This window comes from Onychomys torridus, chromosome 7 (assembly GCF_903995425.1).
Source record: "Onychomys torridus chromosome 7, mOncTor1.1, whole genome shotgun sequence".
NCBI classification, from domain to species: Eukaryota; Metazoa; Chordata; class Mammalia; order Rodentia; family Cricetidae; genus Onychomys; species Onychomys torridus.
In genome coordinates, this window is record NC_050449.1 from 51467841 (window position 1) to 51493307 (window position 25467).

Sequence of the window (25467 nt, forward strand, 5' to 3'; positions counted from 1 at the left end):
TGTTCCACACAATAGAAGCAGAAGGAATATTACAAAACTCCTTCTATGAGGCTACAATTAACCTGATTCCTAAACCAAAAAAAGATGCAACAAAGAAAGAGAACTACAGACCGATCTCCCTCATGAACATTGATGCAAAAATACTCAATAAAATACTGGCAAACAGACTTCAAGAACACATCAAAACAATTATCCACCATGATCAAGTAGGCTTCATCCCAGGGATGCAAGGGTGTTTCAACATACGAAAGTCCGTCAATGTAATACACCATATAAACAAACTCAAAGGAAAAAAAAACCCACATGATCATCTCACTAGACGCAGAAAAGGCATTTGACAAAATCCAACACCCCTTCATGATAAAGGTCTTGGAGTGATCAGGATTACAGGGAACATACCTAAACATAATAAAGGCAATCTACAGCAAGCCAACAGCCAACATCAAATTAAATGGAGAGAAACTCAAAGCAATACCACTAAAATCAGGAACAAGGCAAGGCTGTCCCCTCTCCCCATACTTATTCAATATAGTACTTGAAGTTTTAGCCAGAGCTATAAGACAACATAAGGAGATTAAGGGGATACAAATTGGATAGGAAGAAGTCAAGCTTTCCCTATTTGCAGATGACATGATAGTATATATGAGTGACCCCAAAAATTCAACCAAGGTACTAATACAGCTAATAAAAACCTTCAGCAACATAGCAGGATACAAGATCAACTCAAAAAAAAAATCAGTAGCCCTCCTATATACAATAGACAAACAGGCTGAGAAGGAAATCAGAGATACATCACCCTTTACAATAGCCACAAATGATATAAAATACCTTGGGGTTACTCTAACAATGCATGTGAAGGACCTATATGACAAGAACTTTAAGTCCCTGAAAAAAGAAATTGAAGAAGATGTCAGAAAATGGAAAGATCTCCCATGCTCATGGATAGGCAGGATTAACATAGTAAAAATGGCGATCTTACCAAAAGCAATCTACAGATTCAACGCAATCCCCATCAAATTACCAACACAATTCTTCACAGATCTGGAAAGAATAATACTCAACTTCATATGGAAAAAACAAAAAACCCATGATAGCCAAAAGAATTCTGTACAATAAAACAACTTCTGGAGGCATCATGATCCCCGACCTCAAGCTCTACTATAGAGCTACCGTAATAAAAACAGCTTGGTACTGGCATAACAACCAACATGTGGACCAATGGAATCAAATTGAAGACCCTGACATTAACCTGCACACCTATGAACATATAGTTTTTGACAAAGAAGCCAAAAATGTACAATGGAAAAAAGAAAGCATCTTCAACAAATGGTTCTGGCATAACTGGATGTCAATGTGTAGAAGGCTGCAAATAGATCAATATCTGTCACCGTGCACAAAACTTATGTCCAAGTGGATCAAAGACCTCAACATAAATCCAGTTACTCTGAACCTGATAGAAGAGAAAGTAGGAAGTAGTCTTGAATGCATTGTCACCGGAGATCCCTTTCTAAATATAACACCAGTAGCACAGACACAGAGAGAAACAATCAATCAATGGGACCTGTTGAAACTGAGAAGCTTTTGTAGAGCAAAGGACACAGTCAACAAGACAAAGTGACAGCCTACAGAATGGGAAAAGGTCTTTACCAACCCCACATCTGACAGAGGGCTGATATCCAGAATATATAAAGAACTCAAGAAATTAGACATCAAAATGCCCAACAGTCCAATTAAGAAATGGGCTATAGAACTAAACAGAGAATTCTCAACAGAGGAAGTTCAAATGGCTGAAAGACATTTAAGGAATTGCTCAACATCCCTAATTATCCAGGAAATGCAAATGAAAACAACTCTGAGATACCACCTTACACCTGTCATAATGGCTAAGATCAAAAACACAGAAGACAGCCTATGCTGGAGAGGATGTGGAGCAAGGGGAACTCTCCTCCACTGCTGGTGGGAATGCAAGCTTGTACAGCCACTTTGGAAATCAATATGGCGCTTCCTTAGAAAATTGGGAATCCATCTCCCCCAAGACCCAGCTGTAGCACTCTTGGGCATATACCCAAGGAATGCTCAATCATACCACAAGGGCATTTGCTCAGCTATGTTCATATCAGCATTGTTTGTAATAGCCAGAACCTGGAAACAACCTAGATGCCCTTCAACTGAAGAATGGATAAAGAACATATGGTTCATATACACAATGGAGTACTACTCTGCAGAGAAAAACAATGACATCATGAGGTTTGCAGGCAAATGGATGGATCTAGAAAAAATCATCCTGAGTGAGGTAACCCAGACTCAGAAGGACAAACATGGTATGTACTCACTCATAGTAGAATACTAGATGTAAAACAAAGATGACTAGACTGCTACACAACTTCAGGGAGGCTACCTAGAAAATGGGACCCTAGGAAAGACACAGGGATCACCCAATGACAGAGAAATGGATGAGATCTATATGAACAACCTGGACGACAGTGGGAGTAATGAAGGGCAACGTTTGAGGGAAAGAAAGCTTAGGGGAGCAGGAGATCCCAGCTGGATCAAGAACAGAAAGGGAGAACGAGGAATAACAGACCATGATAAATGAAGACCACATGAGAACAGGAATAGGCAGAGTGCTGGAGAGGTCCCCAGAAATCCACAATAATACATCCTCTGTAGACTGCTGGCAATGGTCGAGAGAAAGCCTGATCTGACCTAGTCTGGTGATCAGATGGCCAAACACCCTAACAGTCATGCTGGAACTCTCATTCAATAACTGATGGAAGTGGATGCAGAGATCCTCAGCCAGGCCCCAGGTGAAGCTCCAGGAGTCCAACTGTCGAGAAAGAGGAGGGACTGCAAGAGCAAGAATTGTTGAGACCAAGATTGGAGAGGCACAGGGACAAATAGCCAAACGAATGGAAGCACATGAAGTATGAACCAAAGGCTGTGGAGCCCCCAGCTGGATCAGGCCCTCTGGATACGTGAGACAATTGAATATCTTGAACGGTTTGGGAGGCATCCAGGCTGTGGGACCGGGACCTGTCCTTAGTGCATGAGCTGGCTGTTTGGAACCTTGGGTTTACACAGGGACACTTTGCTCAGCCTGGAAATAGAGGACTGGACCTGCCTGTATTGAATCCATCATGTTTAAATGAATCACCAGGGGAGTCTTGGCCCTGGAGGAGATGGGAATGGAGGGGAGGGGATGGGAGGGAAGGTGGGGGCGGGGGTGGGAGCGGGAGCGGGGAGGACAGGGGAACCCATGGCTGTAGTGGATAGGCATCTACATGGCTGATGTGTAAAATTAAAACACAAATATAATTTTTAAAAAAGTTAAAAAAAGGAAAAAAAAGACAACCGCTCAAGCTGGGCAGTGGTAGTGCATGCCTTTAATCCCAGCACTTGGGTGGCAGAGGCAGGCAGATCTCTGAGTTTGAGGCCAGCCTGTCTACAGGGCAACACAGAGAAACCCTGTACTGAAAAAACAAAAGCCAGCCACTCCATACCACCGTGTTCCCAATTTCTGTGCATATTTTATGCATATAATTGCCACCCTGCCCTTTTCCACTTACAATCAAAACGTAAGCACAACCACAGTCTCAAGAAACTCTCATTACTTGTGACTTTAGTAACTTCAAGATATTCTGCATGTGATGGCATAGACCTATAATCCCAGCACTTGAGAGTTCGAGGCAGGAGGATTAAGGATAACTTGGGCTATATAAAAGCTGAAGGATGCCTCAGCTATATAGCAAGTTTGAGGCTAGCCTGGATTATGTAAGACCCTTTTAAAAATCAAAATGGAGCCCACCTTCCCCAGAAGATGAGTTGTCATGCCCAACTGACCTGATTTTTCTTTTTTTAAAAGTTTTTAATGTGTGTGTGTGTGTGTGTGTGTGTGTGTGTGTGTGTGTGTGTGCCACAACACATATGCAGAGGCTGAAGAACAATTTGCTTGAATCAGCTCTCTTCTTCCATCATATGGTCAAGTATGGCACCATATTGTCAAGTGTGGCAGCAAATGCCTTAACCCCCTGAGCCATTTTGCTCTGCCATTTTCTGATTTCTTCCCCCTGACAAAACTGTGCTGGATGCTCTTTGCCACATACTCCTGTATCCCAGATGATTTTCTCAGTACAAACAGCTAAAGTACTGCTCAGTGAAATTCTTTTCATGCTCTAACGTACTGGCTAGATGTGTGTGGTGTTTTCACAGTGTTGTACCAACATCCACAGCCCCTTTCTATTCCATACAAGTTACCCCAGCCCCGTTCAGAAGGCCACACAGGTCTTCAGATTCCAGAACCTGGCTTTATCTGGCCTCAGGCCGTTGGGGACTCAGGTGATGTGAAGACACTGTCAGGCAGCAGCTGGAGCACACACATGGCTTGGAAGATGAAACGTGACAGCATTGACTAATGCCCAGATGAGGGAGACTCTGGGTAGTCCAAAACCCTCAAAGGAAGCAGGCCTAGAGGAGAATCTGAAGGAAGATGTGACAACGTGAAAGAAGAGGAAAGGGGCTTCTAGGTGGGAAAATGACCAGCCAGGCCACAGAGTGTGAAGGTGGTACCCAACTCAGCCCCGTGAGGGACCCTGGAAGGGGGTGGGGGAATTCATGGAAAATTCACATAAATGGCAAGGTGGGAAAACAGCCTAGAACTCTTAGTATGAAGCCCTGCGTGGTCTCAGCATGGTCTGCCTTGCCTCTGCCCTGTGAGGGGCCTGTCAGCCACAGCGGCAGTGGTCCTACCTCCTGCTCCCCTGAGGGGATTAGCAATCACAGGAAAAGGTCAGCACAAACACTCCAGGAGTTACTGAGGCTAGATGGAGACGTCTGCTCCTCCTGATTGGCTGGGGCCCTCACACCTGTCACACTTAATGGGCTTGCTGGTGTCCTAAGGAGTCTTGCCCAAGGCTCGGCTGAATCTTTCCCTGTCCCCAAGGAGATGGTTTGTGGTCAACTCAGGGACAGATGAACACTAGGAGAGCGCTGGAGTCATGGACACATCCCCAGACACCGTGATGGAAGCTTGGGGATAGCCACCTGGCGAGCACTCTAGGCCCCAGAAGCCAGTTGTGAGTTCTGTGGAGCTTGGTATTGATTTATCAGGATTGATCCCCACACTATGACACTCCCATATACTGGGTATCAGAGGAGGGTATCCACATTGCCTAGACCAGCTGCCAGGCCCCACGGCCCTCAGAGAGGAGGTACTGTGACTTGGTTTCCTGGGGCCTCATTTGTTGCCCCTATCCTGGGAAAGGGTTATCTGATGGATACTAGCTGTCTGCAGTGGGACTTATTAACAGATCTACATGGAGTCTACATGGCAAGAGGTGGTAAGTGGCTGCTTGCCCAGTGAGGGACATCCTTTTCCCTGAATGGGTTCCCAGAGTAAGTCCTCCAGGAGAAAGCCTTTCATACCCAGAGTTTGGGAGGGTGAACCATACATATTCTCTTTCTCCCTCTCTCTTACAAAAATGAGTGTGTGTAGGACTCAAGGTTAAATAACAATCTATTATCAGCCCTGTGAAGCTGAGCGTGCTGTGGCTGGTCTGCATGCTGTGCAGGGGTGAGGGGGGGGGGTGGGCATAGGGTAGACATAGCCTGAAGATGCTAATCGGAAAGGCTATGGTGGACTTTGGAATTAAGGAATATGATTAACCCTCAGCTGTGATCTTCAGAAAAGCCATTAACCCTCTGCCACTGAGGCAGACCTGCCTTCCCTGGGGACAGAGCCTTCAATCCATGGGCCCTTGTCCTGTCTCCTCCTCCTGTTTCCTCTGGGCTCACCCTCACCCTCACCCACTGCTGTCTGTCCTGCCTAGGCACAATGGAGTCATGCTGAAAGCAAGGGCTGCTGGCGGCCGGTGCTGGCTGGGGCTTCCAACAAGCTAGGACCCTTGGCTCAGGGCCCAGGGACCACTTTAAGCTTATTGTTTGGATCACAGTGGGTCCCTTCCCCTCTCTGGAACCTAGTATATTTTTTTCTTTTTCTTTTTTCTTAAATGCTTTGTGCTTCACCCGTTGAAAGCCTTTTGCAAGGTTGAAGGAGACAATGGATATTTTTCTAGTACGCAAAAGTTCAGGTTGACTTAACTTAGCAAATGTTGCCTGGGACACCACGACAGACACTTGTATGTAGGGTACTGCAGGGATTATGGGAGAGCTAGAGGCCGACTCCGTCCCTTTAGAGTATACACATGCATGTGAGCAAAACCCACTCACTGCTGCCATCATGCTGAGGCCTGAGCAAGTTATCGTGGTAGCAATTAGGATACACGAGGAGAAAGCCACACCTCTTATCTGGGGCAGAGGGTTGAGGTCAAGGTTGGAGGGGAGAGAGGACAGATGCAGAGAACGGTGAGTCTTCCCTGAAGCTGGGTGAGAATTGAAGCGATGAGGTCTGTGTCTGGATGAACAGCACATAGCTAATGGGGGCTTGGTCCCGTGTGTGGGAGGTTTGAAGGGGCCAAGGGAAGCCTGTGGTTCAGGGCAGGGCATGCCTTACTTGCTTCTCAGAGAACAAATTAGCAAGGCTGGAACAGGAAGGCTGCTGCAATGGCCTAGGCAAGAAAGGTAGCCTTGAGTGAGTCCAGGGTGATGGGAAAGACGGAGAGAGCTTGGGAAGACTGGCTGTGGGGATGGGACAGGGAGAAATGATGGGCACAGGTGGCTCTTTCCATCCATTTGTTTCCTTCTTGGGAGTTATGTCCCAGCTCTGCAGGTTGTGAGAGTTGTAGGAGCAAGCAGGTGGGTCCAGCATCCAAATCTACACCCAACCAGACGGGTTTGACCCATCGCTTGACTGATCAGAGCTCAGGTTTTGCTGTCCTCACCAGGGGGAGGAGTGGAACAGACTGGAGTGACCTGATGCATTCTGTCCTCCTTGCTTCACAGCCAAAAAGTAGAGAGCCCTCTTATGCAGGTGCCTCCTTTCTTCATACCTGCTGGCTTGGGCTATCAGCGAGCCAGAACCACACACCCCTCAGTGATTGGCTCAAGGAAGTGCTTGTGACCTGATTCTGGCCAATGAGACCAGAAGGAAGGTTGGTGGGAAACTTAGTGGGAGGGGTTAGTTGCCAGTGTCTCATAAAAACCTAGCTCTTTACTAGCCTTTGATCGGATCTGGGCCAGAAACCTAGAACATTTTGCTCCCAGGAGCAGTTAGTTGCCCAAATGGTCGTTGCTGGGTGTTAGAAGTCATGTCCTTAAAGGTGATTACTGTGTGGCATCTAATGCTGAGACTACTTGTGATGTACAGCAGTAGATGGGTCCATCTGAGCTGGGGTTTCTGTAGGGTTCACCACAGACATCAGGTGTAATGATAAGGCTGGCCTCAGGCAGCGTATTTATCATAAAGTGTGTGAAGCTCTGCAGGGGACAGAATGGACTCTTAGCCTGCCTTTTCATTCTAACAGCCTAGTCAATAGGTCTGGAGGAATCATACAGTTTGTCAAAGGTCATACAGCTAGCAAGCTACAGAGCTAGATGCCACCCTAGGTCTGCTGGGTCTAGTAGCCCCTGCGCAGGGGTTTGTGGGAAACTCACAGTGCTCCAAGATGTCAAAGAGGACCAGACTTAGAAATTATCTGGTTCAGTCCCCAGTCCATCAACTGTAAAGATGAGAGATGAGGCTCAGGAGGGGCAGGGCAGGGGACTGTGTGCTCTCTAGGCCCAGGGTTCCTGACCAGATTCCCTTCATTTCCCAGCCTGTTCCTCTCTTGTTTTCCCTGCTGGCCCCTGGGCATCTCCGCACAGGCTACATGCAGCTTCACACTTCACCCAGCTGCCGCCATACTGGGTGACCTATAGCAAGTGCCTTGCTGTTGCTGGGCTCTGGCCTTGAGTCTCACTTGTGAGAAAAGTGCTGGGGAGGTCTGTCGTGAGGAGTGCTTCCCCATTCGTGTGGAGTTAGGCAGTGGAGATAGCCACTGGTCAGGCCTGGAGAGGCTCACTCATTAAAGCAGGCAGTACCTCCTGCCCCTTGGGACGGCTGCTGATTGGTTCATAATTTCCCGTGCAAATGCAGGGCCGTGTGTGAGATGACTCTGGGGAAATCAGGCTGAGGATTGGTTTGGTTTTGAAGCTGTTCCCCATGATTCCCCTTTATCCCACACTTCCCTGCCTACCACCACCCCTGCCTGTGTCTGAGCCTTCTTCAAAATCCTGCCTTTAAATGAAAGCCAGGGCTCCAATAGCGTGTCTTGTTCTAATTTTAGTGGGCAGATGACAGGAGGGACTTCCAAGAACACCCTGTCTTCCAAGCCTCCTCCATTATGTGCAGCAAGCTCCCAGTGGCATGCAGTCTGGAGGAGGTTAATCTGGCCATTTCCTGGGCCCAGCCATGACTTGTGCACCGTTTTCCCCCATCCTTAAACATATGCCTTCCTGCCCATCCCCAACATGCATACACCTTGTGTTATACCATATACTATACAATACAGGTGTTTTCACTGCCCTGGACCAACCCTTTCATAGCAAAGCATCAAGACCAATGCAATGGTGAAAGGGCTCAGTGCTAGAGACTTCGGTCAAGGCTTGCCACCTGAGTTTGATCTCTGGAACCTAAATGAAGCCAGTTCCACAAAGCTGTCGTCTGACCTCTACATGCGTGCTGTGGTATAGAATGAATTAAAACGGAAAAAGAAACCAAAAAGTGATGACAAAGGTGGCATAGTGTCACATGCCTATTTTACCAGGGCTGGGAGGGTAAGGCAGGCAGATGGAGTCTATAAGGGGACCCTGTCTCAAAAACAAGGTGAAGGGTCAAGACTTGCCTTCCCTAGCCATCCAGACATCAACATTCCTCTTCTCTGATTAAAAATGTATTACGGGGGTTGAGAAAATGGCCAATTCTGTAAAGACCTTGCTAAAGAGCTGAGCTCTGTTCTCAGTACACATATAAAAAAGCAGGCAAGGTGGTGAGCACCTGGAATCCCAGCACGGAGAGGCAGAGACAGGAGGGTCCCTGGGACTTGCTGGCTAGCCAGTCTAGCTGAGTCAGTGAGCGCCAGATTCAGTGAGACACTCTGTCTCAAAAAATAAGGCGAAGAAAGGCTGGCAAGATACTTCAGTGGGTAAAGGTGTCTGCTGCCAAGACTGATAACCTGAGTTGGGACCCCTGGAACCCATATGGTGGAAAGAGAGAACGGTCCTGTAAGTTGACCTCTTGACTTCCATACTTGTTCTGTGGCATGTGAGCACACATTCCTCCAAATCTCAAAAATACAAAAACAATAAGTAGAAAACCCTGGATATATTGACCTCTGTTCTACACACACACACACACACACACACACACACACACACACACACACACAAACATGCACGTCAAACATGCACGTCCACACAATATCCCAAGTGTTTCATGCCTGCAAGTCAGAAGTAGCCTCCTGCTCTCTCATCTCCCCAGCCCTTGATAGCATTATTGTAGACCTTGTCCCCATGGCTGTTGATTTAAGGTGCCCCATGGCAGGTGGAATCCATACTATTTGTCCTTTGTGTCTCCTCTTCCTGGCCTGTCACAGCTCTGGTAGTCCCTGCTGGCTTGTTACTAGATTAGACATGATCTGGGCAGATATTTAGTATCTCTGGGAGTCTCAAGGGCAGGTTCTGTGTAGCACACAGGAGCAGATTCTGGGCAGCGGTGAGATGTAGCAAATGCCTCTCAGTGGTCAGCTGAGCTGCAGCTGACGTCATGAAGAATGAATGTGTCTGTTTCTAGTATACTCCAGTGAGGGGCCGTGGTTGGGAAGGAGCCATACCTGAGGACACCCGTTCTGACTGACCCGAGGCACATCAAAGTTCATTGGTGATGAGATAGGGACAGAAATCTGGGTGAGGGGCAGCCCCACAGAAGCAGGGTCCCGCCTGGCCTGGCTGGCCCTGGAGAGGCAAGGAGACAGGAGTTGGCACTTTCTGACCTGTGGCCAGCCTGGCAGCTGGGACTCACACTTGAACTCTGGGTTTGAGGTGTCGGGGAGAGTACAGGGACCCATCTCATTTAAGCCAGGACCTTGTAACAAGCACGCTGGTGGTCTCTGGCCCCAAGCCTTGGGAAGGCTCATCTTAGTCAGGAGATAACAGCTGTAGCTCTCAGGCTCCCTTAGCAGTGACTTGAGGTGACCTTGGCTGACCTTATCTGAATTCCTCTTGACTTGTGGGAATCCTAGCTTATGCTTAAAGGATAAAGAGCCTACGGGGTAAAGTGCACACATGCGTGCAGTTTGGGCCCATTGGTATATTATCACCGCAGCAGGACATCGATAATCTGCACACCTCCAATAGGAAAGTGAAGTTTTGGGGGTATAAAAACTCCTCAGAGCTGTAGATGAGTCAGGTGGTCAGCTTGGGTAGTGACAGGCAGACAGCTGACTTCAAGACATGTGCTGTCACAGAGAGCACACGTTGCCTGAAGAACAGCCCCTTCTTTAGGTTAAACTATCCTGATTCCTTTCCTGAGGATTGACTCTAAAGGAGGTCTGGAAACAGTGGGGGACAAGTTGGGACTGGGGCAGACACCTCCAGGAGGCTGAGAGAGGACACTCCCAGGTAGGACTAATGTACCAAGGTGGCATTAGGTCATCTACTTTGGGGACCAGCAGCAGCAGGAACCTTGGAACCTTGAACCTGACAGGGAAAGGGGACCATGAGATGGTGAGCTTGGGATGGGAGGTTTGTCTGAGGGGGCATAGGTGCCCCTGGGCAGGGAAAGGGGCCTCCCTTGGGCTCCCTAACACCAGCTCCTCCCTGCTCTTTGGCCCTACATGCTCGGGAATCTCAGGGGAGAACCTCACTTTCCCTTTCCAGGGCTCAGGATCTTCTGGAAGAGAAAGACAAAATCTGCTATGGGAAGCTCACTAGAGCCTCAAGTCAAGGTGTGTGGGGAGCTTAGAGGGAACTTAGGGGAGCAGAAATTTCCCCATCCCAGCTCTCTGCCCTCCCCTCCCTCCTAACCTGCACCCACTTACTTAAATTCAGTATAGTTGGGAACCACCCGAACGATCACCACCATGGGGTTGGGGCTGTTGACCAAGGGTTCATTGACTCCCCGAAGGAAGACCTGGAAAAGAGAAGAGGAAGCAGGTGAAGGCTCATGGCTTATGGCTCTCCCTGAGCCACAGTCAGCCCCCCTCCCATCCTACCTCTGACAGCTCTCCCATCCCTACACCTGCCATGATCACATGATCATCATGCCGCTACCATCCCTGGGACCTGCTCCTCCCTGTCCCTGCTTCCCTTGCTTCTTGCTCTGCTCAAGGCTTCTCTACTTCAGGAAGTCACCCTCTGGGTCTGACTGGGGCAGGTGCCCCTGGTTTTCCAGGGGCATTCCTGGAATTCAGCTGCCCTGAGGGACAAGGTGTACAAGCACGAGTGCAGGCCTGGGAGGAGGTCCAGACAATTACTGGGGCAAAACTCTGGTCATGGGTCCTCCCAGGTTACAAGCGGGGGTTCTCTGATTAGACTGTGGTATGAAAGGACATGCTGTAAACAGGACACTAAGCCCAGGAATGGTTTCCCTAATTGTGCTGAGTTTCCCAGCCCATTGTCAGAGGTCGGATGGGGCACTTTTTGATTTGAACAGTCCGGGTGCCTATTCACCGCAGGGCTTTTCCCAGCAAATGATGGGTGAGAAGGCAAGCCTCAGTGTCAGCATTGCCTGGGCAGCCCTTATTTCACAGTCTTGCTATGTTGCCAAAGCTTGTAGGTGTTGGCCTGTCTGCTCCTCTGCCCACATCCCCTGCCAGCCCGCAGATCCCTCTTTCTCCTGTGGTCTTTTCCTCTCCTAACTTCTTGCTTCTGCTGTAGCACATACCAGTTCCTCTCCCTGGGCCTCCCCACCCCCATCCTCTGCCAGTTTATCCTGACAGCTGCTTCTCCTACTCTAAGTTCTGTGGCACCATCCCTGGTCCCATTTTCTTGGTTTCTGCATTTCTCCTCTGTAGCCATCAATCATCAGAATTGGAGCTTCTCAGCTCTTATTTACTTTCTAATTGATATGACTGGCATGCGCAGAAACACACATCCTGTTCACTGTTGTATTCCCCCGCTTTTAACACAGAACCTGGCCCGGGGGTTGGGGGAGTCAACAATGTTTGTGGCATTAAAGAGGGAAAGGGAGAATGACAGAGAGGTGCTTCTGTGCTTCTGGGTGTTAAGGAGAAGGATGGAAGAATAGAGAGTCCTGGGGACAGAGTGGGAGAGACATGGTGGCCTTAGGGAGGGTGAAGTTGGACTGGCCTCAAATGATGGCTAGTCCTAAGGAAAAAAGGCAAGAAGGGCAGGGCCCCTGGACACACCTGGGGGGTCATTCCCTCGATAGGTCTGCCCCAGCTGGGGAACCTGGGCCAGACTCAGACCCTCTTTAGGCCTCAGTTTCCCAACCTGTGCATTGAGAGTCTGGGTCTTTTAGCTCTGACATCCAGAGGGAAAAGAAGTCCAGGGGTGGGGCTTGCTCTGGATATCTCCCTCACTTCATGACCATCCTCTAAGGCCTTTCTGTCTGGGCCCATCTCTGCTGGCCTGCTGGTGGCTAACTCCACGAAGGTGTGAACTGATAAGCATTTAAATCATTCTTAGTGCCTTTTGGCTCTCAGTGGGGCCTCCCAGTGAGCCTCTGATGTCAGTGGAGAGCTGGCATGCTCTATTGCTCACAGGAACGCCAACAGGTATGAAGGCTGAAGGCAATGGTCTAGGTGTGTCTGTAGGGGATGGACAAGTTACACCCGTTGTGTGCTGACTCTGTCCAGGTGTGAATGAGACAGTTGTACCACACCCGCTCGTGACAGCCTGGTGAGTAGCTGAAGCAATTTCTTTTCTCACTGTGTCTCTTGGTCTACCATCAGTAACAGACAGGTGCTCCTGTGGCTGTACCTGCGACATATTCGGGAGGAAGGTCTGTGCCGATCGGGGTGTGGGTGAGTGGGCTGCTGGGGGCAGGGAAGCTCAGACTCGATAAGACAAGCCGGAAGACTGAGGCAGGGGTGGGCCAGGTCCACAGTGCCGGGGATGTGGACCCTTCCCTGGATGAAGCTTGTGGACAGCAAAGCCATCTTGACTTTACTCTTCCTTGTTCCATATGTTGGAGTGACTGGCTGTTCTAGAAAGGAGCCAGATGGAAGAGAGGGAAGAGATACCAGCTGACACCCAAGGGGTAGCTGCAGGGAAAGCAGAGAGGTTGTCCAGGATCTCTGGGCTCTTAAATCAGACTCATTTGGGTCTCAGTGTCCCTGGATGTGACATGGGACTAGAGATCAGCTATTACCCTGCCAGGCTCATGGTGCCCCATGGCAAGGGATCAGACCAGGTCTGCTGGGGTAGGAGAAGGGTAGAGTCAGAGTCCTGTGGATCACACACAGGCTTCTGTGGACGTGAATCTGTTGCCTGGGCCACGTCTGCCTCCAGCATCAATCATTCCTCCTGAAGCTGTCCTTGGTCTGAAAGGTGAAAGATCATGGTATGGCCCATGCTTGGTCTGCCCAATGGATGAGGTGTTGGGAGAATGAGTGAGTGAATGAGGTTGAAAATGTTCAAGCAGTAGACCAGCCAAACTCCAGGAAGGGTCAGGGAGATGACAGGCTTGTCTGGGAGTCTTAGGCCCTAGGTCATGGGTCATAACCCCAACAGGGAAGAACAGGACTGAACACAGTCAGGAGCTGGACCATGGCATGGAAGATGGACTTTTTTTGCTCCTAGGAGTGCAAAATCCAAGGGAGCCTATGTTGCTCCCGGAAATACACAGCAGGCACGTGAGGAACATAGATATCACTCAGTCCCTTCTTCCCCCATCCAAGGGTAATATAGGAAGGAGAGACCTGGGCACTTTTGTCCCAATCAGGGATTGTCTTCACAAACTCGACTATTTTGTTGATGTTTTTAATATTTTAAAAAATTTATTCTTATTGTGTGTGTATAGTATGTTTGTGTGTGGGAGATGTGCTTGTGCCATGGTGTATGTGTGCGTGCATGTGTGTGTGTGTGTGTGTGTGTGTGTGTGTGTGTGTGTGTGTAGGCCACAGGACAACCTTGTGGAGTCAGTTTTCTGTGTGTATTTCAGGGATTGAACTTAGGTCATCAGCTTTGCCCAGTAAACACTTTACCCACTGAGCCATCTCGCTGGCCCCACTGTGGCTGATTTAGAAAGGTCTCGTTGCTTTTGCCCTTTTTGATTCCTTCCCGAAGCACCTCTGCTCCATCCTCTCGGGCCATTCAGAGGCAATCAAGGGCTCCACCTGTCCCCACAGTCCCCCAGTCTCCCAGTGCTGGTACCTCCAGAGCTGTATGGTCACAGCCAATGTATTGGGGTAGTAAGCTGCCCTTCCGAACCACGGTGGCATAGAGGCGGGTCTTGGCCGTGGCGTCATCAGCTTTCTCAGACTGCATGGGGTGAAGACAGGGTGGAGACAGAAGATACACAGGAAGGAGAATGTCTGAGGGGCAGAGCCTGGTCATAAATCCAGCCCTGTGTGGACACTTGCTTATCATTACACCACTGGGACTCCAGCTGTAATTAAAGCTCATGGTCCCTGGGAGCCCTTCCAAGAAGATCAGCCAATAAATCTCCCCTTTTCCGTTTGAATATTTCATTGCCCTCGCAAGGACTACTGCCCGCCTGCACTCTTGGTGACAGTATGATAAGGGGGCCTGGGGTCTAAGTGGTTAGAGGTCTAGGAGCCTGGCAGATGTTCCAGAAGACAGATCTAGGGCTACCTCCAGGATCTCTTGGGGTCTTTGCTTTCCTGCCTGCCCTGATGCCCCTTCTGTCGTCCTGGAGCCCGGGGAGGATAATGATCTCTGGCACCATAGTTGAAGAGTTGCTTGGCAGGAAGGTGAATGCCAAGGCCTAGGGGAAGGAGTAGGGATGGGAGCTATACACACCGAGTTTTTCCCATGTGCCAGCACGTTACCCATCACCACACTGGAGCCTGTCCAGAGGTGTCTCGTTTTGCCTTTGCTAGGGAGCAATGGAGGTCTGGAGTAAAGTGGCTTCCTATGGGCGCACAGCTAGTAAGAGGCAGACCTGGGACAGGGGCCCAGACAACCTTCTCTCACATTGCCCTTTTCTTTGGAAGGAAAGGTTCTGAAGTGGATGTTGGAGAAGAGCAAAGGGATGCTTCTGCACCTCTGTGGCCCAGGCCCAGGCACTCAGGAGGTGCTTAATAAATAACTGAGCAGTGAGAGTGACTCCCCCTTCACCAGTCAGCACTAAGGAGTCTAGTCCAAGGTTGAGAGGCTGGAATTTCTACTTCTAGGTTGGTGTTCAGTTGTCCCCCTGACAGGGTTCATTCTGAAGAATATTTTGCCTACCAAATTTATACTCCATATCTCTGGCTTGGAAGAAGCATGACCTGGGCCCACCCTCAACTCTATTCTCAGAGACCATTTGGGGATATCAAAGCACTTACTTCCCATCAGATCTCCCCTACCCAGCCAGAGGTTAACTCACAGCCCAGGGCTTGCTTGGGCTTACCTTTTTAAACTCAAAGTGGTATGGATGGAATACACGCAGGTATTTAATGGGGATTTCATAGGACACCAGCTCCTCCTTCTTATTGTTGTCCATCACCTTGAGGATGACACCTGGAGAGAGTGGGGATGGGGAAGTGATGGGAGACAGTGAGAGGCGAGGAACATTGCTGAGCCAGCCAGATAACGGAACACATGGAGGAAAGCGTGCCTTTCCTTGTGTGGCCATTTTCATAGAATTAAACACTCCACTTCTGGAGGGAGGAGGGAGGCTCGTAAAAACTCAGGAAAACTATGCAATAAAAAGGCTCAGAAAATTTCAACACTCACAAGCCCCTCTCTAAAATGACAACAGCAGTCCACAATTACTGGTAGAAGGAGACTCTGGAGGAGCTGCCTGCAGGCGGGGGCCAGAAGCTCCACAGATGTAGCTTTTGTGAGTGGCCTCCCATGCTGAGGGTGAGCTTTCCAGTGATACCGCTGCCTTTGAGTCACCCATGCTCATGTGACGGCACTGGACAGTTTTTGTCAAGTTGGCGCAAACTAGGGTCATGTGGGAAGAAGGACCACCAGTTGGGGAACTGCCTCCATCATACTGAATTGTAGGCATGTCTTTGGGACATGTCCTTAATTGCCAATTGATAGAGGGGGCTCAGGCCACTGCGGGTAGTGCCATTCTTAGGCAGATAGGCGTGGTCTGTATAAGGAAAGTAGTGAGCAAGCCGGTAAGCAAGTTCCTCTATCGATTTTGTCTAAGCTACTGTCTTGAGTTCCTGCCTTGGTTTCCCCTGATGATGGACTGTAAAATTTCTTCCCCAAGTTGTTATTGGCCAATGTTTTATTACAGCAAAGGGGAAGGGAACTAATAGAATAACTTCTTCCTTAAAGTAACCTAAATAAACCTTCTGGTCCATCAAGCTAGACTCGAGAGGAATCATTAGTTTGTCATGGTACACCACCTGGGAGTAAACACATTGGTTTCCCCAGGGAAAGTCGCACAACACATGTACATGTAGAGAACACATATGTGCATATAACCCCCCAGGCATTACGTACATGTAGGAAACACACATGTGCCTATAAAACCCCTGGCATTATCTGCATTTCTATCCACGGCAAGACTCCATGCCATGTGCTGTTAGAAGCTCCAAAAGTGAAGAACCTCTGAGCCCCAGAATGGTCACATAGGACCAAGGCCAGTCCCATGAGGCAATAGACATATGTGAGCACAGTCTTACAGGCAAGCAGTAATAGTGCCACCTGCAGGACTAAGACCCCTTCCCTTAGTCATTGGCACTCACACCAGCTCTTCAGGTGGGACAGAAAGGAGTGTGTCCTATATGTTTCAGGGAGGGAAACAGAGGCCCAGTAAAGAGAAACAATCTACTCAAGAAAGCTCTCAATATAAGAACCTATAAAAGTCTACTCCGTGGGGCTGGAGAGATGGCTCAGTGTCAAGAGTACTAGCAGCTCTCCAGAGGACCTGGGTTCAACTTCAGCACCCACATGGCAGCTCACAACATAGGAAACTCCAGTTCCAGATCTGATGTCCCCTTCTGGCCTCCACAGACACTGCATGCATGTGATGCACAGACAAAACACCCACACTCATAAAACAAAAACAATAACTAAAAAAGCCTAGTCCAAGTAAATTCAGTACTTTTGGGAGGGAGGTTGAAATTTATTTATTTTCATTTTTTTTTTTTTTTTGGAACGAGTGTTTGCCTACATGTATGCATGTGCACCATTTGAGAGCCTTGTGCCTGCAAAGGCCAGAAGAGGGTGTCAGATTCCCTGGAACTGGAATGTGGTGTGGTAGTTTGAATATAATTGGCCCCCTTTAAATTCATAGGGTGTGGCACTATTAGGAGGTGTGGCTATGTTGGAGTACGTATGACCTTGTTGGAGGAAGTGTGTCACTGTGGAGTCAGGTTTTGGGGTCTCATATATACTCAAGCCATGACCAGTGTCTCAGTTCACTTCCTGTTGCCTTTGGATCAAGATGTAGAATTCTCAGCTCCTTTTCTAGCACCATGTCTGCCTGCATGCCATCGTGTCCCACCATGATGATAATATGGACTAAACCTATGAACTGTGAGCCACCCCAATTAAATGTTTTTCTCTATAATAGTTGCCGTGGTCATGGTGTCTCTTTATAGCAATAGAAACTCCAACTAAGACAGTAGTTGGTACCGAGGACTAGGGTATTGCTGTGATAGGCCTGATAATGTTTTTATTTGAAAGAATATGGATCTTGGGGCTGTGGATTAGAAAAACAGTTGAATTCTTTAAGTGCTGCTTAATGGGCCATACTGGTGGGATATAGAAGACAGTGGTGTTGAGTGTGATTTGATGAGCTGTGGGGGCACAGCTCAAGATGTTTCAGAGGAGAAGAATATTAATATATGGAGAATAATATTAATATGTGGCCTAGAGAGAGTTCTTATGATATTTTGGTGAAGAATGTGCCTGCTTTTTGACCTTGTCTGAAGAGTGACTGGGGCTAAAGTGAAGAGTTTTGGATTAATTCCATTGGCAGAGGAAATCTCAAAACAGCCTAGTATAGACTCTGTCGTGTGGTTATTAGTGGTAACTCTAATGAAGACTTATAATGGCAGGTCTCTGAGTTTGAGGCCAGCCTGGTCTACAGATCCAGTTTCAGGACAGCCAAGCTTAGGCAGTGAAAGAAACAGAAAGCTGTTCAAGATGTAACTGAACAAGGGAGCCATGTTCCAGCCCCAGCAAGCAGCAGAACCTAGCAGCTTCAGCCCTGTGGTTCTGGCTTTAAGGATAGAAGAGAGAGGTAATGGAATATTCCTCCATTATTCCTCAGCAACTAAGGAGAGCCGCTAAGGCCAAGCATGTGTCAGGGGTATCTCTGAATGGAGGCCTAGAGAGGCCATTGCATGAAGCTCTGAAGTTGAAGCCTGGATTGCCTTGGAGACCTGAAGATGTTGGAGATGCCAGAGCTGTGGGATACCTGCTGAGGAGAGCTGCAGGCAGGGAGTGGAGCTGGCCCAAGAGAGGGACGTGGGCTGCAGTGAATGAGGCTGAAAGGGGTTTAAGTTCTGGAGAGCATTTTGACATCAGACACGGAGATGCAGAGTTTGGAGTTTGCCCAGCTGGGTTTTGGTCTTGCTTTGGTTTAGTATTTCCTCATTGTGCTCCCTTCCCTGCATTTTGGAATGATAATGTATATCCTGTGCCTTTTAAATTTTTAATTTTGATTTTATAAGGGGATTACAGTTAAGAGACTGCATGAATCTCAGAAGAGTCTTTGAACTTTGGACTTTAAAACATTGTTGAGACTGTGATAGACTGTGGAGATTTTTGAAGTTGGATTAAATGCATTTTGCCTTATGATATTGTTACAAGTTTAAGGAGGTCAGTGAGTGGAACTTGGTATTTTGAAAGTAATTGACCCTATAAGCTCATAGTGGGTGGCACTGTTAGGAGATATGGCTTTGTTGGAGTAGGTATGGCCTTGTTGGAGGAAGCGTGTCATTGTGGAGGCAGGTTTTGAGGTCTCATATATGCTCAAGCCATGCCCAGTGTCCCAGTTCACTTCCTGTTGCCTTTGGATCAAGATGTACAATTCTCAGCTTTTTCTCCAGCACCATGTATGCCTGTATGCCACCATCTCCCATCATGATGATAATGGACTAAGCTTCTGAAACTGTAAGCAAGTCATTCCAATTAAATGTTTTCCTCTTTAAGAGTTGCCATGGTCATGGTGTCTCTTTATAGCAATAGAAACTCTAACTAAGCCACCGCAGATGTGAGCTGCCAAGTGGCTGCTGGGAACTGAATCTAGGTCCTCTGCAATAGCAGCAGGTGCTTTTAAACACTGAGATATGTTTTCCAGTCTCTACTCCAAAGAAATTAGAATGAAGATCAACATACCATTTAGTAAACACTTCCCAGAAGACCACATTGTCTCCTAAAATCAGGATAAACTTTAAGGAGAAAGCCAGCATCCTGGAAATGATCATGGTGCCCACTCATGAACACCTGCTGTGTTCCAGGCATGGTGATAAGTATACAGCTATTATTCCTATGAATTCTTATGGTAATCATCATCACCTTTCTCTCTAAAATATGATCGGTGGCACTCAGAGGGGCCATGGAACTGGATCAGCAGCACAAGCTAGGAGGTGGGCGGCAGTAGGCTGGATTCAGTGACTTGATGCATTTTTCCATTCTTGGAAATCTGTGATTCTTTTTTTTTTTTTTTTTGAGAAGAAGGAAGAGATGGGGAATGAGGAAAGAGAAGAAGGATAAAGGAATGGGGAGGGAAGATAGAGCTAGAAGAAGGAGAAGCTAAAAGAGATACAGAGGAAGATGGGCTAGGGAGGACAGGAGTATGCTTGAGGGCTGCCCTTCCCGAAAGCACATTTAAGCAACATGGACAGCTGCTGCCCCAGCCCTGTCACCCCTCCCACTCGCAGTGGGGTGACTAGAGGGTATGAAACATTCTTTCTTTCTCAGTATTCTTCCTTACAGCCACCCTGAACACACACAGAGGGGAAGCCACTTGCCAAGAGTGGGCTTCACGGGACGCATACCCAGAAGGAAAGAGACACTGGAAAGTCCTGCAATTGACCAGAAGAAAGTATAACACCTCCAGGATTGGAAGTGAGCAGGTCCATGTTCTCTTATCTTCTGGCCTCTAGGAAGTCATTTAGCCCCTCTGGGCTTCTGTATAACATTAATACTTTATTACCAAACAGAAAAGAAAGAAATCTTATCCAATTCCTAATGTTTCTGAGGAAAGACTTATGAGTGAGGACCTCTCTCCCCACTCCCCCTGCCCTGCCCTGGCTCTCACCAGTTCCCCCTTGCTAACCATCTGCAGCTCTTCACACACTCACCCATCCCTGAGCAGAACTGGGAAGATTCTGCAGGGGGTCCCAGAACTCCCAGCCAAGATCCGACAACAGTAGCCCAGGAAGCTGTGAACACATACCCACTCCCCTTGGACTCTGAGTTCCCCAAACTAATCAGGATTTCATGAGACCCAGCATCTACCTATCTTGAGACACCGTTTTTGTAGGAAGCTGGCCTTGGGCTGTAACTAGGGGAATGGACACTCACACCTTCCATGATCTTGTCTTCTTGTTTCAAACATGCTTCATCAGCTTCCTGTTTGGGCACTGAGCCCTTCGGCTTCCCACCACTCCTTTCGTGTGGCCAACAAGCCATTCTGGCTGCCCGCCCACTTTGGCCTTGACCCAGGGTCTAAAAGTGCCCTTTGCTTTTCATTACATGTTCTTCAGCTACCTCCCCGCCCGAGTCCTCTTGCCTCTTGGCCTGGCCCCCAATTCCCTACCCGCTGAGGATATCACCACAGCAACCAGTTCCAACTAGGTTCCAACAAGCGGCTTCAATCTGTAAAGAGGTGCCTGCCAATATTCTCGGATTCATGTGGCCTCCTCACCCTCCTGTTCCTCTTGTCTCTGCTGCAATTGTCCTGCCTCTGGCTACACAAAAGACTCAGGACTACTGACCTCATCACACCCTTCCTCATCTCACCCCAGTTGTGCATGGCAGAAGGCAGGGTCCATCACTACTAACTCACACACGCACACACACATACACACACGCACGCGCGCACACACACGCACACACACACAGAGAGAGAGAGAGAGAGAGAGAGAGAGAGAGAGAGAGAGAGAGAGAACAACACAGACAGCAATACTATGCAATAGCGTTCACATAAACACACAAGCCAGCACACAGACCCCCACAAAGGTGTGAGTGTACAAGCACATATGTGTATCCGTGTGAAATCCCAGGGTGTTTTTTTTTCTTCTCTTCCATATCTTCTCAAACCATCCCCACAGCTCCACTTCTTCCTTTTTACAGGAAGGAAACTACAGCTAGCCTTCTCCCTGTACGTGGGAACCCAATGTGTTACCTCTCTCCCGCCCCCCTCCCCCAGTTTCTTGATAGTCAGCTTTTGCCTCTGTGAGGTGAACAAGGAGGACAGTAAATCTACCTGCAAGAAGTGGGGATGCTGATCTGACTAGCTGAGTTCAGGGACACGGCAGGGGACCTCTGCTCTGTGCTGCCAGTGCTCCAGGCTGCCCAGTGTCAGTGTTCCCAAGCTGCCTAGTGTCAGTGTTCCCAGGCTGCCCAGTGTCAGTGCTCCAGGCTGCCCAGTGTCAGTGCTCCCAGGCTGCCCAGTGTCAGTGCTCCCAGACTGCCCAGTGTCAGTGCTCCCAGACTGTCCAGTGTCAGTGCTCCAGGCTGCCCAGTGTCAGTGTTCCCAGGCTGCACAGTGCCAGTGCTCCAGGCTGCCCAGTGCCAGTGCTCCCAAGCTGCCCAGTGTCAGTGCTCCCAGGCTGCCCAGTGTGAATGCTCCCAGGCTGCCCAGTGTTAGTGCTCCCAAGCAGTTCTGGCATCGGCAGTCAGTACTTCAGTATGCCCAGCCCAACCTCTCACTTGGGGGTAGACATTAGATGGTCTCACAGTGAGAAACACACAGGCCTCACTTGCAAGTGTGTGTACTGGTACCTGGTCCAAGACGAAGGGAGGACTAGCCAGGGGCAAAGATCCCATCTAGCTAGAGGCATTAATCAAACAAGCCCCAACTCAGCTAGAACCTGGAGCTCCAGAGATCTGAGATGCCTGGTCTGTCAATGCTTACCCAGCACGTGTGTTATTTCAATTCCCTAGACTCGGTATTCTCTTCCAAGTAGCATAGCTCCTCTTAGGAGGAGGTGACTCTAATGACGGACGCGTGGGGACACGCCACAAGACTATAACGTGCCATTTCAGTGGGACATGGCAGTAATAACAACCATGAAAATAATAACAATCGTCATAAAAAATGATAAGCTCACATTGTCTGGAAAATTCATTTATGTGGAACAACTCATTTTTCTAGCAGGCTGGGGAGATGAGGCGTGATAAGATTATGATTCCTTTTTTTAAATGCTTTTATCGGAGTCCAGGGAGGCGCTCATGTGATCTCCAGCTGTGTTGGGAGGAGGTTGCTTTTGCCTTCCCTGGCTGTGGGGCCGTGTTTACTGCACCTCCCACATACCAGCCCCCAGCCCCCAGTCTCACCTTCTCGTCCTGCATCCTCTGCCTGGATCTCCACTTTCACTGTGTCCCCCCAGATGGGTGCTCTGGTGGGTTCTGAGGTCACAGAGGTCACTGCTTTGGGGCTGGGAGCGGTGGCTTCCTCTGATGTGGTTTTTCTGGAGAGGAGGGGCAATTGAGTTAGAGGGAGGCCCAATGAATGCCAGGCCTCTCCCCTCAGCTGTCCTGCTGGGTGACCACACCATCTCACTGGCCACTACGGAGGCCTTTGCTTAGGCGCAGGAGCCAGAAGCTCGAAGTGAAAGCAGAGCAGATGTCACATCTGTCTGATTTCCTGCCCCTTGCCAAAGAGGGCTCCTGGCAGGTGCCTATATGAGAAACCCCATCTGGACTCTCTTCTCTGGAGGTCTGTTCAATGGGAGAATGCTTCTGGGTAACAGTTGTCCCTGTACCACCCACCTAAGCTGCTCGCTCCTGGCTTTCATTTCTCTAAGTGTGTGGCCCAGAGTTTCAGGCTGGCCCCGACGCCTCAGTTCTGAACCCCTTCAGTGGGGTATACTATTTCCCTACCCACAGAATTCTGGGGTGGACACTGGAAGCTGGGCATAGCGCAGGAGAGAGAGAGATTCGTGGTCCTTGAGCACTCAGGCTCTCAGGGCAGGAGAAGCACAGTATAGCCCATAGGTGTGGGAGACGAGTCTTCCTGAGACCCAGGGTCCCTAGACAGCTCAATGAAAGAGTTAATATCCGTGTGTTATTTTCAGCCTGTAAATGGTATTGCTACAGTGACTGCCGCAATTATGGGTGAGCAGTCTTCAACCCCAGCCTTTAGGAGGAGAGCTACACCACACACCCAGCAGGGGAGGTCTGGTGCACCTCCCCCTCTGTCATGCCTTTGTCCTATCTCTGTGGCCCTGGCTTACTGAGGGTGCCCCAAGAGCTCTTCCTGACACTCTACGTCCATCCATCTGTCCATTCTCTCTCTTAATAGCTACACTGGCAAAGCCAGAGACTTGCGAGCTCCCAGGCTTTGCCATGAGCCCACCGCACTGATGCAAATGCACAGAGACGCTTCAGCCTCCCGCACTGGGGCTCTGTACCTCTGACAGAGGCAGAGGAAGACAGCAGAGTGGCGGTGGAAACGTGGGTGAACTAAGGACACGGGAAGGAAAGCAGGCCCTCCTCCATGGCACACATCACAAATCTGCCCCCGCACAGGCTCTTCCTTGGGGGCCTCTTAGGGATTTTCAAGTGACTCCATGTGCGTAGAAAATATCAAGCCAAGGGAGTGGACTTGTGGCCAGTGACAGGGCTGAGATCAGAACCCATGACCTGTCTCTTGACAGCCCATCTTCTCCCTCCAGCTCCTGCCCTCTCTCCTCCTCTATTCATGCTTTAGGGGTTTTGCAGGAACAAGTCAGAGTTAAAAGATGTGGCAAGTTGGAGCTTTCCCTTAGGACCAGAAAGAGTTAATTCTCCCCCAGCCTAGCCAAGGGGTGGTCAGGGTAGGTGAGTGAGATGAAGGAAAAGGGGGAGGGAGGCCCAGGGGAGAAGGTAGGGGGCAGTGGAGGAAGCTTTTAGCAGGTGGGAGAGTCTGTCAGGGTAATGGCTTTTCCTGGCACAGCTGACTGACTCCTTGGGGCCTTGATGAGAATCTAGAACTGGAGTTGGGGGTGGAGAGAGCACTCTGATTCCTCCCAGAGTGGAAGCAGGGGACCAGTTGACTCCTGAGTCCCAGTCCCAGTCCCAGTCCTGCACTGGGATCTTGGCACTTGGCCCCAGGCTAGCAGCTCAGGTCTCCTGGTACAATTTCAGGGCCCAGGGCCCTCTCTAAGACCGACATCCCTTTCAGCTGTCTACAAGGCTCCTCCCTCCCTATCTCCAAAGGCTTGCCCTTGCTGAACAGCCTGACAGCTGCAGCCAGGGGCTGGAGGGACGGGTGCCTGTTTTCTCAGGGCTTAGAGCTAGCTCAGTCTCGGCAGGATGGGACTGGGCCTGGGTGAAGAGGAGGAATGCAGGTACTTTGGGCCCCAAGCTATAGGAAAATGTAACCCCTGCCCTCAAAGGCCCGCAGGTCCCCAGGATAGAAGAGGAGTGTTTCTGACAAACTCCAGGCCTCTAAGCCCGTATTACCTGAATATCCCATCCCAGCACATGCGAGGGGCCAAGTGCAAGCACAGCTGTGAGTGGGAGGCATTGAGAAGCTACTTGCTTTTTGGTTTTTGTTTTTCTTGTTTTGTTTGTTTGTTTGTTTTCCTTCAAGGTCATGACTAAGGGAAAATGCAGTGCCTGCTTCCCACCGGCTACTGCTGCGGAGTGGAGATGTGGAAAATGAGCAGACATGGATGGAGGCCGAGAGCGCATCTGCACCCTCCCCTCCCCCACCCTGCCACAGAGAGAGAGAGAGAGAGAGAGAGAGAGAGAGAGAGAGAGAGAGAGAGACATGTGTGTACATACATGTTGTTTCAGTTTGCATGCCCCACTATATCCAGTCTCTCCCCGCCACCTGCATTTGTGTATGTGCATGTGTGTGCATGTATGGATGAGTGTGCACATAGGAATATGGAGGGCAGAAGTTGACTGTAGGTATCTTCCTCTTTCTCTCTCCGTCTTTTTTGAGACGGGATCTCTCAGGAAAGATTTGGCTAGACTAGCCGGCATCCTCCTGTCTCAGTATCCCCAGCACTGGGGTTACAGGCAGTATGGCTTTTTACATGAGTGCTGGGGATTGATCTGAACTCAGGTCCTCATGCTTGCTCAGCGTTACAGACTGAACCATGTCTCTGGTACCTCTTCACCTTCTCCATCCCTGTGCTTACTTCCATGGCTGGCTGTTAGCCTCCAGCTGCCTCTGCTGTCTTTCAGAACCATCTGAACCTATCTCCCCATGTGCCCCACAGTCCTGTGGACCTCCCAGTCCTTTTAGAACCTCAAAGCAAACTGCACGGGGAGTGT

At 49.3% G+C, this 25467-nt stretch overlaps 1 protein-coding gene across 1 annotated transcript in view; it reads right to left on the bottom strand.

Moving 5' to 3' along the window:
* Positions 1-25467, bottom strand: part of Ccdc33 (coiled-coil domain containing 33) — a 106451-nt gene that overhangs the window by 48458 nt on the left and 32526 nt on the right. The window contains 4 exon segments of the mRNA XM_036194365.1: positions 9765-9885; positions 10971-11062; positions 15470-15579; positions 22537-22670. Of these exon segments, the coding sequence (XP_036050258.1) occupies positions 9765-9885; positions 10971-11062; positions 15470-15579; positions 22537-22670 (457 nt within the window).